Genomic DNA, 12,914 nt, shown 5'->3' with positions numbered 1-12,914 from the left:
CAATGATAACAACAATAGTACTAATAATATTATGTGCTTCCCCTGTAAAAGAGCTAGGCTTACATCATCTTAGTGGAGTATTAACAAGAATTTTCTGAAGGACACAAAGGCTCAGAGAGAGCCTACAGAACAGAAGCAGAGTTTGAATCTAGAAAGTATGACTGCAGAGCATATACTATAGGCTAATCTGCTTAGGGGGTTAAAATTTTGGACATTTAGTGAGTAAAACAGAGCTATGAAAAGTCTATCAATGACAACTGCAACCTTAGTAGTTGAGAAATAGCTTTCTATAAACAAATCCACCCATTTTTTTCCAAAATAATGTTACTATGGGGATCCCTGGGTGGCGCAGCGGTTTGGCGCCTGCCTTTGGCCCAGGGCGCGATCCTGGAGACCCGGGATCGAGTCCCACATCGGGCTCCCGGTGCATGGAGCCTGCTTCTCCCTCTGCCTGTGTCTCTGTCTCTCTCTGTGTGACTATCATGAATAAATAAATAAAATCTTTAAAAAAATAAAAAAAATAATGTTACTATGTAATATTGATTAAAAACTGTTAATATAACTTAGTAAAAACTAAGAAATGCCATCTTCTTTTTTCTGTAGGTCCTCCCATTATCACCCTTGAGCCAGTAGAAACTGTTATTAATGCTGGTGGCAAAGTCATATTGAATTGTCAGGCAACCGGAGAGCCTCATCCAACCGTTACATGGTCCCGTCAAGGGCACTCTATCCCCTGGGATGACCGAGTTAATGTGCTGTCCAACAACTCATTACATATTGCTGCTGCTCAGAAAGAAGATACGTCTGAATATGAATGTGTTGCTCGAAACCTGATGGGTTCTGTCCTTGTCAGAGTGCCAGTCACAGTCCAGGGTGAGTGTGATCAGAAGGATATTTACATAAAATAGCACCTGGAGGTAGTATTACCCTGGCTGGCTCAGTTGGAAGAGCATGCCACTCCATCTCAGGGCTGTGAGTTTAAGCCCCGCATTGAGTGTAGAGATTACAAAAATAAATAAACTTTAAAAATAAATAAATAGATAAATAGCACCTCGGGCAAACCAAATCATAAAAATTATTAGACATCTTAGTCCAAGTCTCCTTTTTCCCTAAGATGCTTCTAGACTGTGGAGCTAGAACAAAAATCCCATAATTTACAGACTGGAGGGAAAAAAACAATACAGATTAAAGCAGTAAAATACCATGCTAACAATTCAAAATCCTGGACTGAAGTATTGATTCAAAACTAAGTCAAATTTATTATCAGAAATTGATGCATTTATTTTTCTTTAAAAAATGACATATCCAAAGGGTAAACAGTATTTGAACTTCTTGGTCTCTCATTCTTCTAGCAGCCATGTTCATATGAGTCAGGATCAGAGCTGGGAAGAAACTCTAGCTAACTATTTGAAATTCTTCTTTCCTGTATAGATTTTAATTTTAGCATAAAAGAGAGCATTTTCTTCCATAGGCAATTTCTCAGCAATTATAGATTCAGCTTTAGACCTGGTGCATAAATGAAAATCAATTTATGTTTTGCTGTTCACAAACACAAAGTCCAATGTTTTATTTGCAGTACATGGAGGATATTCCCAGTGGTCTTCATGGAGATCCTGCAGTGTCACCTGTGGAAAGGGCATCCAGAAGAGAAGTCGTCTGTGCAACAACCCCTTTCCAGCCAATGGTGGGAAACCTTGCCAAGGGTCAGATTCAGAAACCCGAAACTGTCAACGTAAGCTGTGTCCAGGTACATCTCTTTATTCAACAGATAGGCACATGTTCAATAGATACTCACTTCTGTTCCCTAACTATGGATTGCCTCAGTGTTAATGCTTTAAATTGAAAAGTATCCAACAGTGTAATGTTTCACCTTTGTGTAGTGGATGGTGGCTGGTCAGAATGGAACCCTTGGGAAGAATGCACAAGGAGTTGTGGACGTGGCAACCGAACCAGGACCAGAACTTGCAATAACCCATCAGCTCAATATGGTGGGCGGCCATGTGAAGGAAATGCAGTAGAAATCATCATGTGCAACATTAGGCCTTGTCCAGGTGAGAGTACACTGATTGGCAAAACTTGGCTATTTTTAAGTCCTAGAAAGAGGTTATAATTACTTTTTCTTCTTTGTTATAAAAAGATCTTGTGGCCTCTCCCCTGGAATATATTCATTCTCTGTGTTCTTCTGTCTCATTGATAAAGTTATGAAAGGTATGATATTAATCAATGTTAAGGAAAATCCCTGATTTAATTGAACATCTTTATGTTACACGAACTGTGGTGTATTTTGAATCATGTAGAGAAAATAAAGTGTTTACAAATTTTAGAAGTAATAAGGATCTTAACATCTAGTGCAGCCATTCATTTTCAGGTAAGAAAAATGAAGTCTAGGGTATTTAAAGACTTTTCTAGAAACACACAATTAGTGAGGACTAAGATAATATAATACCAGCTATTCACTAAACACCTGTCATGTTCTAGGAACTATGTTAGGTGCTTTATGTACATGTGGTTTTTACTTTGTAAAGCAACCCTACAACATATGTATTTTAGGGCTTTTTTCAGATTAAAGTGACAGAAACCAAAATTAAATAAGCGTAAACTGGGATGTCTGGATGGCTCAGCATTTGAACGTCTGTCTTCGGCTCAGGGCATGTTCCTGGGATCTGGGATCAAGTCCCACATCAGCCTCCTTTCAGGGAACCTGTTTCTCCTTCTGTCTGTGTTTCTGCCTCTCTCTCCCTGTGTGTGTGTGTCTCTAATGAATAAATAAATAAAATATTTTTTTAAAATAAGCTTAAATAGAAGATTCTCCTATCAGGTATGATTGAATTCAAGGATTTGGCCAGTGTTTTTACTAGCTTTTTTTCTATCTCTCATCTCTGCTTTCCTCACTTTGGCTTTATTGTCCATTAAACTCTTTCCATGCAGTGGAAAAAAAATTACTGCTGACAGCTACTGACTCACTTAGAATCTAACGCCTCAGAAAAAAGAGTCTTGCCCTCTCTCTCAGAATTCCTACCAACCTCTGAAAAGGAGACCTCACTGATTTTTTGGGGGTCCCATGCTCACCTCTGAACTCAACTAAGTCCAGATACTTGAATAAGTGGCTTGAGCTACCTACCCACAGTATGTCAAGAGGGGCAGAGCTCCTTGTTAGACAGCCGAGAGAAATCATATGGAATAGAAGAGTGTCTGGCCATTCATTAATTAATTCATGTATTCATTCATTTATCCAGTAAATATTTATTGAGCACCAACTCTGTGCTCAAAGTATTGTTTTAATTGCTCCAGTTAGAATGATAAATAGATAATATCATTCAGACATTGATAAGCATACTGAACAAACTCAAAGAGTTGCAGTGATAGAGCATGACTAGATGAGACACCTTAGCTGAGATGGTTTTAAAAAAAGGGAAAGAGGATGCTGACAAACCAAAATGAAATAGTTATCCACTACATTGGATATCATATCCTATTGTATAATTGAGGAAACCAAGATTCAGAAAATATATGATAATTAATTCACTGACCGTTACATAGCTAATAAAAAGTGAATCAAGGATTTGAATCCAAGTCTGATTGCTAAGCCTGTTTGCTTAGATCCTAGCTGTCTTGATTTGTAGTTCAGAACTTATATTACATTACAAAAGTAAAATACTGTTGTGAAATCTTAAACAAAAATAAACCAAAGACAAAAATATTCTTTTAATCTTAAAAAATTAGAAAGCTAATTATAATAGCATAATACATCAAATTTAAAAAGGCCAGAATACCTGATTAGAGCAATCTTTGTGCAGATTGTTAGTTACATCAATATAAGGAAAAGCAAAAATGATATCTATGGATGTCCTAAAATAAAAGCTTTTTTCTCTTCATATTGAATAACTATTGGTTTACTGGTATTTTACTCAACTGTTCTACTGGCTTACTGTTTTTGAGACTTCCTCTAGTTATTCCCCAGTCCCTAAATTAATTGAACTTAACTATTGTTTTGGCAAAGTGTCAGTGGTATCCTGGAGCCAACAAATGAAAGCATGTATCTCTTTCTGTTTGAAAGTTTAGTGACATCATATTGCTAGCTGGGCATAGACTATAGTGGAAGCGTTTATGCCATGATGCTACAAATCAGTTTATCTCCCTATTTTCTGAGAGGTGGTTGTTAAGTATTTTTCATCAGACCACTTTAAAATGGCAGGTAGCCTAAGATAGTCTTTCTCATCCAGGGGGTATGTCAGAATCTTAGAGATTGAAGGGCTTTTCTTTTTATATATTGCTGTGATCAACTTGCTGATATTTCATTTTTTAATCTATGTTCATGAGAGTTTTTGATCCATAATTTTTTTTCTTGTAATGTCTTTGTCTGATTTTGGTATTAGGGAAATGCTGGCCTCATAGAATAAGTTAGAAAGTAATCTTTCTGCTTCTGTCTTCTCAGAGAGATGGTAAAGAATTGGTATAATGTCTTCCTTAAATGTTTTGGAAAAGTCAGCAGTGAACCCATTTGAAATAGTGCTTTCCATTTGGTATGGTTATTAATTTTGATTCACTGTCTTTAAGAGATACAGGCTTATTCAGATGTCTACTTCTTGTGCAAGTTTTGGCAAATTGTGTCTTTCAAAGAATTGGTCCATTTCATCCAGGTTATCAAATTTAAGCCTAGACTGTTTATAGTATTCCTTTATTACCCTTTTAATATTCACAGGATTCATAGCTATGTCCCCTCTTTCATGTCTGATACTAGTAATTTGTGTTCTCAGTCTCTCTTTTTTCTTCCTCTGGTTAGATCCTTATTTACTTTATTGATATTTTCAAAGAGGCAGCTTTTGATTTCATTGATGTTATCTATTGGCTTCCTTTTTTCAATTTCACTGATTTCTGTTCTAATTCTTTTTTTTTTCCCCCTTCTGACTACTTTGGAATTAACGTTCTCTTCTTTTTCTGGTTTCCCGAGGTAGAAACTTAGGTAATTGATTTAGATCTTTCTTTTCTAATAAATGCACTGAGTGCTATAAATTTCCCTCCTTGCACTGTTTTGCTGCATCCCACAAATTTTGAGAAGTTATGCTTTCATCTTCACTTAGTTCAAAATATTTTTAATTTCTTGAGATTTCTTTGATCTATGTATCATTTTGAAGTGTGTTGTTTAATCTCCACATAGATGAGGGTTTTCTAGTTATTTTTCTGTTATTATCTTAATTCCACCGTGGTCTGAGAGCAGGTATTAAATTCTGTCTATTCTTTTAAATTTTTAAAGATGTATTTTATGACCTAGGCTGTGTTCTGTCTGGGTGAATGTTGCAGATGAACTTGTGAAGGTGTATTCTGCTGTAGTTGGATGGAATAGTCTGTAAATGTCAATTATATCCACTTGATCAATGGTGGTGTTGAGTTCAACAATTTCCTTACTGGTTTTATTCCCGCTACATCTGTGCATTTGTGATAGAGGAGTGTCAAAGTCTCTATCATAGTGAATTCATGTATTTTTTTGTAGTTCTGTTAGCTTTTGCTTCACAGAGTTTTACTCTTTTTAATAAGAATTTATTTTTAATACTGTCAAACTTACAGGAAACTTGCAGGAATAGTACAAACAACTCCTGTATGCCCTCACTCAGATTCACCAATCATGTGTATTTAACTAAATCAAGGTCATTATCTTTCATAATCACAGTTCAATTATCAAAATCAAGAATTTGACTTTAATGCAATACTGTTACTAATCCCACTGCCTAATCCACAATCCACATTCACATTTTGTGACTTATCCCAATAATGCTTTTATAAGTCCTTTTTTCCCATTCTAAATTCAATCTAGGAACACACTTGCATGTCTTTGTCATTTCTGTTCGGCTGCTCATAACTGGAACAATTCCCTAGTTTCTTTTGACTTTTCTGATCTTGATATTTTCTTAACTGTACAGGCCAATCATTTTGCACAAGAGTTTTCAGTTTGGATTTGTCTGCTATTTCCTTATAATTAGCTTCAGATTTTGCATTTTGGCAGAAACATGACAGAAATTATTTCATGTCCTTCTCAGTGCATCATATCAGAAGGCACATGATATCAGTTTGTCCCAAACTGGTAATGCTAACTTTGTTCACTTGTTTAAAGTGCTGAATACCACTCTAGAGTTAGTATTTTTACCTTTGTAATTAGTAAGTATTTTGTAGGGAAACTTTCAGACTACATAAACATCTTGTTTCTTTCAATCTTTCACTCATTAGTTTTAGCATCTATTTAAGATTCTTGCTTAAATCAACTATTTCCATATTTTAACTACACCAGATCTTCTACATTTATTATTAGCTTCATATTGTAAGGAAGAACTTTCTCTTATTTTTTTAAATTTATATCAGTTAAGATTCAGGTATTATTTCATTCAATAGTTTATTACACACCACTACTGTTATTTATTGTGATGTTCTGTTATCCTAGATTTGGTTAGTGGAGAGCCCTTTAGGCTAGCTTCAGGGTCCTCTTGGCTTGTACCCATAATTCCTTGAATACTTTCTTACTTTCTGGTGCAAATTGACACTTTAAGCTTATATTATACTTTCCTTGCCGCAGTTAGAAGAGTATTTTTTAACTTCCAGTCCTCCCCCTAAAAAGGATTGTTATCATCCAGAGTGGGCCATTCTGCTGCAATTTTAGAGTCATTGTCATAAAAATATATTTATAATATACCTAATATATGTATAATATATATACATATTATAATATATATACACATATTTTAAAGAATGAGCATTTTTAAAAGTGTCTTTCTGGCAGTTCAGAATTTTGAGTGGAAAATGGTTTTACTTTGGAAAACAGTATAGATTGTCCTCAAAAAATTAAAAATAGAATTAGCATATGATCCAATAATTCCATTCCTGCGTATTTACCCAAGAAAAATGAAAACACTATTTCAAAAGATATATGCACCTCTGTGTTTATTGCAGCATTATTTATAATAACCAAGATGTAGAAGCAACCTGTGCCCGTTAATAGATGAATGGATTAGGAAGATGTGGTGTGTAAGTGTGTGTGTGTATTATGTGGCCATAAAAAAGGATGAGAGTCTGCCATTTGCAAAACATGAATGGTCCTAGAGGATAGTATGCTAAATGAAATAAGTCAGACTAAGAAAGATAAATACTGTATGATTGCACTCATATGTGGAATCTGGGGGAAAAACGACTAAACAAAAAGTAGAATCAGACCTATAAATACAGAGAATAAATTGATGTCTGCCAGAAGGAAGGAGGTTGGGGAGATGAAAAAAATAGGTGAAGGAGAGTTGGAGATATAGGCTTACAGTTTTAAAATAAATGTCACAGAAATAAAAGGCACAACATAAGGAATATAGTCAGTAATATTATAATAGTGTTGTATGGTGACAGAATGGTAGCTGCCTTTGTGGTGAGCATAGCATAATATGTAAATTTGTTGAATCACTATGATGTATGCCTAAAACTAATGTAACATTATGTGTCAACCATACTGAAATAAAGTTTTGTTTTTTTTTATTTTTATTTTTTTTATATAAATTAATTTTTATTGGTGTTCAATTTACCAACATACAGAATAACACCCAGTGCTCATCCCGTCAAGTGTCCCCCTCCGTGCCCGTCACCCATTCACCCCCACCCCCCGCCCTCCTCCCCTTCCACCACCCCTAGTTCATTTCCCAGAGTTAGAAGTCTTTATGTTCTGTGTCCCTTTCTGATATCTCCCACACATTTCTTCTCCCTTCCCTTATATTCCCCTTCACTATTATTCATATTCCCCAAATGAGTGAGAACATACACTGTTTGTCCTTCTCCGATTGACTTACTTCACTCAGCATAATACCCTCCAGTTCCATCCACGTTGAAGCAAATGGTGGGTATTTGTCGTTTCTAATGGCTGAGTAATATTCCATTGTATACATAAACCACATCTTCTTTATCCATTCATCTTTCGATGGGCACCGAGGCTCCTTCCACAGTTTGGCTATTGTGGACATGGCTGCTAGAAACATCGGGGTGCAGGTGCCCCGGCATTTCATTGCATCTGAATCTTCGGGGTAAATCCCTAACAGTGCAATTGCTGGGTCGTAGGGCAGGTCTATTTTTAATTATTTGAGGAACCTCCACACAGGTTTCCAGAGTGGCTGCACCAGTTCACATTCCCACCAACAGTGTAAGAGTGTTCCCTTTTCTCCGCATCCTCTCCAACATTTGTTGTTTCCTGCCTTATTAATTTTCCCCATTCTCACTGGTGTGAGGTGGTATCTCATTGTGGTTTTGATTTGCACATGAGAAAATGCTCTGCATCACTTGCCATCAGTGAAATAAAGTTTTGAAAAAGAATGGCTGTACTCGCTCATAGCTCACATATGTGTAGTACTTACTGTATGTCCTGCTCTATTCCAAGCATTTTTCATCTATCAACTCATTATTCTTCACCCTAATCCTAATAAAGTAGGTTCTTTTATTATCTACATATTGTAGATGATAAAACAGCACACAGAAACCAAGTAACTTGTCTAAGCTTGCACAGATAGTAAGGGTAAAGCAGTTATCAAACCCAGAGCATCTGGTCCAGAGTCCTTACTCCTAAGCACCGTATTCTAGTGCTTTTCCAGAATCAGAACTGCAACTCAGTGTAGCAGTAAATTCATCTATTACATTTTGCATTTTTCTTACATACTAATTTCTCCATAGCTTTTTTCTTTTGTATTATTTATATACCACAATATTTTATGCTTTATCTGGCTCATATTATCATTCTAACTTTTTTCTTATCGTTTCTTTCATATAAAGAAACATTTCGCCTCTACCACATATATTATGTCACTAAATTCAATTCTGGTAAAAATCTGCACTGATTTAAAAAAAATAAAAGGTCTTCAAGTAAATACCTCTATTTATATGTAATATAAATTACTCAAATAATAAATAAACATCACCCAATTGTAATCTTTTTAAAAAATGCATCTGTCAACAGCCTCGAAAATATAATGTACTAAAATAACTGGAATAGCAGACTTTTTCCAGCCACATAGTCCATACATCAGTAATCTTAATTAATAAAGAAGTAGTTTTGAGTGATATCTGCCCTATATTTAAAGTCTTTCTTCTTTCTTTTTAGGTTTAGCCAAATACTTTTTAGTCCAAATTCTTGTCAGCTAAGATAAATTTGTCCAGCTGTGCTTGTCTGGATCTACAAAGTTCAAGGATAGGTAATAAACTCAACTAGAAAATAGTTAACTGAAAGAAAATCTAAGATGTGGTTTAAATTATTATCTAAACAAAGCAGCCAAATGATAATTTCATTACTTGGTTTTCAACTAATTCTCTTAGTGTCTTATAGATCATGTTAAGAGAATACTTAGACACTGACCTTAAGGCCCTATTGTGGTTCATATCTTGGTTCAACTGGGTGACCACAAAAACATAGTTGATGAGCCCTATGTCTATAAAGTACCCTTAAAACAAAAAATAACACTTGATATTGACTTATACATGAGAGAAACCATAATGTTGACTTTTAGTCCATGCACCTGGTAGGAAACAAGGTTGCTTTGGTCTTGTGGTTTGATGGTGTAATATGTTAGTTACCAAAAGGAAGGCCTTAATATCACTCAGTGGAAACTACTGGTCAAATTTTTGGTGTTTAGGAAGCAGGTGAGTGTGTTATTCAGAACTTTTAATTCAGGAACATTATGTAATGGAGACAGTTTTTCAAAGAGTTACAACTGTGCAAATCATCATGTTGTTGAAAGATCCAAATGTCTTTTTAAACATGAAGCTGAATCAAGCTTAAAGAGGTGGTCTTGAGTCTAGAGTCCAAATTATCATTATGGAAACCTTTGTATTGTCTGTATTTGCACATAGATCTGTGATACAGCCTTGGTTCTAAGCTTCTGGTTCCTTCCACTTTTCCCAGAGCATAAAGCACAAGGAAATGCTTATCTAGGATTTTTAAACTTAGATTGTGTTTACATATGGTAGTTTGATTACATTCTATTTTAATAAAATAGTCCCTTTGGATAATTGTAAGCATTCATTTTGGCATTAGGTAGCTTTCTGAATTTCCCTATGAACACTAATTCCCATGAAAATCTAACCAGGAGGAGAAAGGAAGAACATTATTTATGTTTCCTTTGGTTCAATTTCAATTAGTTTAGATTCCAGGCTAATTTAACTCATTACTGAGTTAATTTACTTGTATAATTTTATTTAACAAACATGGTTCTGTGACTTGCAACTGTCTCTTGGGATATTTGTAGTTCATGGAGTATGGAGCACTTGGCAGCCTTGGAGTGCATGCAGTGAAAGTTGTGGTAAAGGTGCCCAGATAAGAACAAGATTGTGTAATAATCCACCACCATCATTTGATGGATCCTATTGTGATGGGACAGAAACACAGATGCAAGTTTGTAATGAACGACATTGTCCAGGTAAAAAAAATACAGTGTTTATACCTTAATAAATTGACATCTATCTCTTATTTGGGTAGTATGTCAGTAAGAATCAATGTCGATAATCACCCAACCCAACAATGCTCAGGGTGTTGTAGTAACAGAGCACATATGTTTTTCCTTCATCCAGTTGATGGCAAGTGGGCAACTTGGACCAGTTGGAGTTCCTGCAGTGTGTCCTGTGGAGGAGGTGCCAGACAAAGAACAAGGGAGTGCTCTGATCCTGTCCCACAGTATGGAGGAAGCAGATGTGAAGGGAGTGATGTCCAGAGCGATTTTTGCAATAATGACCCTTGTCCAAGTGAGTGTTGGAAATAGTGAGTCAACATTATACTTTCTTAAAGTTTTGTTATGGCCTTAAGTCCTTAAAGTCATAATATACTGTTATTAACCAGTATAACCAATCTATCTTTGGTTTAGGATATCAAAGTGTTGTACAGTTGCTGTTGTGTCTATATTATACTGTAAATGTAATTGATTTATATAGGCAAGGGCTGTGTCCTATTTCATTTCCTCTCCAGGACCAGGTACAGAGTGCAAGGACAAAGGCACCCTTACATGCCTGCTGTTAATGATGTTGATGATACCTTTACAGAGGCAGGCAAGTGACCTTTTGCCTTAATTCAGTCACCAAGCTAGATTTTAAGACCCTAACAGCATCTGAATCCACTGTACCTGGATTTTATAGTCTTGACTCATGAAGAGCACAGATCGTGCCTCATTCATATCCTTCAGCTCCTGGAATACTGCAAGACTCAATAAATGTATATCAAATGGAATTTCTCAATGACTGGAATGTATACCCAGTTTCTGGTCAAAAGAACAGCTAAACCAGCTGCCTTTGGAAGTTGCCCATTTATAGATTCATATATTTCTTTTCAGTTCCAGGGGAAAGTCTTACATATTTTTTGGATGAATGTCATTGCTTAGCACCTCTCAAATGGTTCTCTGTTGTAGCTCATGGTAACTGGAGTCCTTGGAGTGGCTGGGGAATGTGCAGCCGGACATGCAACGGAGGGCAGATGCGACGGTACCGCACATGTGATAACCCTCATCCCTCCAATGGAGGAAGAGCTTGTGGGGGGCCAGACTCTCAGATCCAGAGGTGCAACACTGACATGTGTCCTGGTGAGTCCCCTGACTCCTAGCAGTAGAATAAGAAAAGAAATATCAGAAAGGGAGACAGAACATAAAGTCTCCTACTCTGGGAAACAAACTAGGGGTGGTGGAAGGGGAGGAGGGTGGGGGGTGGGGGTGAATGGGTGACGGGCACTGAGGGAGGCACTGGACGGGATGAGCACTGGGTGTTATTCTGTATCAACATACAAACAATTGGCAAATTGAACACCAATAAAAAATAAATTTATTATTAAAAAATAATAATAAATAAATAAATTTAAAAATGTAAAAAATAAAATCTTAAAAAAATAAAAATAAAAAAAGAAAAGCATTTCATTTAGTGCTATTGTAGCAGCCCCATCATTTCAGATCTTAAAATGAGAGTTGTATAGTTAGGGTCACCTGAACTGTAGATTTTAAAACCAATGGATTGATATTGGCCATTCTGTTCTTGTTCACAGTGGATGGAAGTTGGGGAAACTGGCACAGTTGGGGCCAGTGCTCTGCCTCCTGTGGAGGAGGTGAAAAGACTCGAAAACGGCTATGCAACAATCCAGTGCCATCTATAAGCGGGCGCCCATGTCCAGGAGATGCTACTCAGGTGTCCAGATGCAATATGCAAGTATGTCCAGGTAAGGAACTAAGTTAGATTTGATGAAACCATTGCTGGCTTATTTACAACCTTCCTGCAAATTGGAAAAGGATATCCCTCTGAGCCCACAAATTGCAAAATGGTGCCAACTCCAGAAGGAAGAAGTAGGGAAAATGTATTTTTCCCCTTCAAGTTGGTCCACGGCTGGATTTTAGCTGCTGCTCACCCCATCCAGGCCCCCTTGTAAAAGGATATGGTCTGTGCAGCTATAAATACTAGTCCTATGCTTGTGGGATAAAAAGGTTTGGAAGACTGGGGAAAGCCAGGCTGAGATTCCAGACAGAAAATGAGAGTGGGATAGAAACTGAATACTTAACAGAATACACAGCGAGGGGCTATTTTTTCATGGATGGAAACACAGAGAACATAAATGTGGAAAGTAAAATAGTGGGCAGTTAAATTCTAGGAAAAAAGAATAGGGGGAGTTCAACTATGATAACCCAAGTCATACAACATGGCTGGATATTGTAAGTGATGTAAAAATTCATGAGGTGGGGTACCTGGGTGGCTCAGTGGTTAAGCATCCAACTCTTGATTTCAGTTCAGGTCATGATGTCAATGTTGTGAGATGGAGCCCCACCCCCACCCCCATCAGGCTCCATGCTCAATATGGAGTCTGCTTGAGATTCTTTCTCTCTCTCTCTCCCTTGCCCCTTCCCCTGCTGGTACACACACACTTTCTCTCTAAAATAAGTATG

At 36.7% G+C, this 12,914-nt stretch overlaps 1 protein-coding gene across 4 annotated transcripts in view; it reads left to right on the top strand.

Moving 5' to 3' along the window:
• The window catches only part of HMCN1 (hemicentin 1), a 454,683-nt gene that overhangs the window by 407,064 nt on the left and 34,705 nt on the right, over positions 1 to 12,914 (top strand). For 3 of the 4 annotated variants that reach the window (XM_055319154.1, XM_055319153.1, XM_055319155.1), the window contains exons 87-93: positions 604 to 873; positions 1,577 to 1,747; positions 1,881 to 2,051; positions 10,254 to 10,424; positions 10,576 to 10,746; positions 11,403 to 11,573; positions 12,026 to 12,196. In XM_055319154.1, the coding sequence (XP_055175129.1) occupies positions 604 to 873; positions 1,577 to 1,747; positions 1,881 to 2,051; positions 10,254 to 10,424; positions 10,576 to 10,746; positions 11,403 to 11,573; positions 12,026 to 12,196 (1,296 nt within the window). Of the gene's footprint in view, positions 1 to 603; positions 874 to 1,576; positions 1,748 to 1,880; positions 2,052 to 10,253; positions 10,425 to 10,575; positions 10,763 to 11,402; positions 11,574 to 12,025; positions 12,197 to 12,914 lie in introns of those variants that run through there. The other variant, XM_055319156.1, reaches the window with a different exon arrangement.

The sequence above is a fragment of the Nyctereutes procyonoides genome, unplaced genomic scaffold (genome assembly GCF_905146905.1).
Source record: "Nyctereutes procyonoides isolate TBG_1078 unplaced genomic scaffold, NYPRO_anot_genome, whole genome shotgun sequence".
NCBI classification, from domain to species: domain Eukaryota; kingdom Metazoa; phylum Chordata; class Mammalia; order Carnivora; family Canidae; genus Nyctereutes; species Nyctereutes procyonoides.
This window is presented reverse-complemented; position numbering and strand designations above follow the sequence as displayed.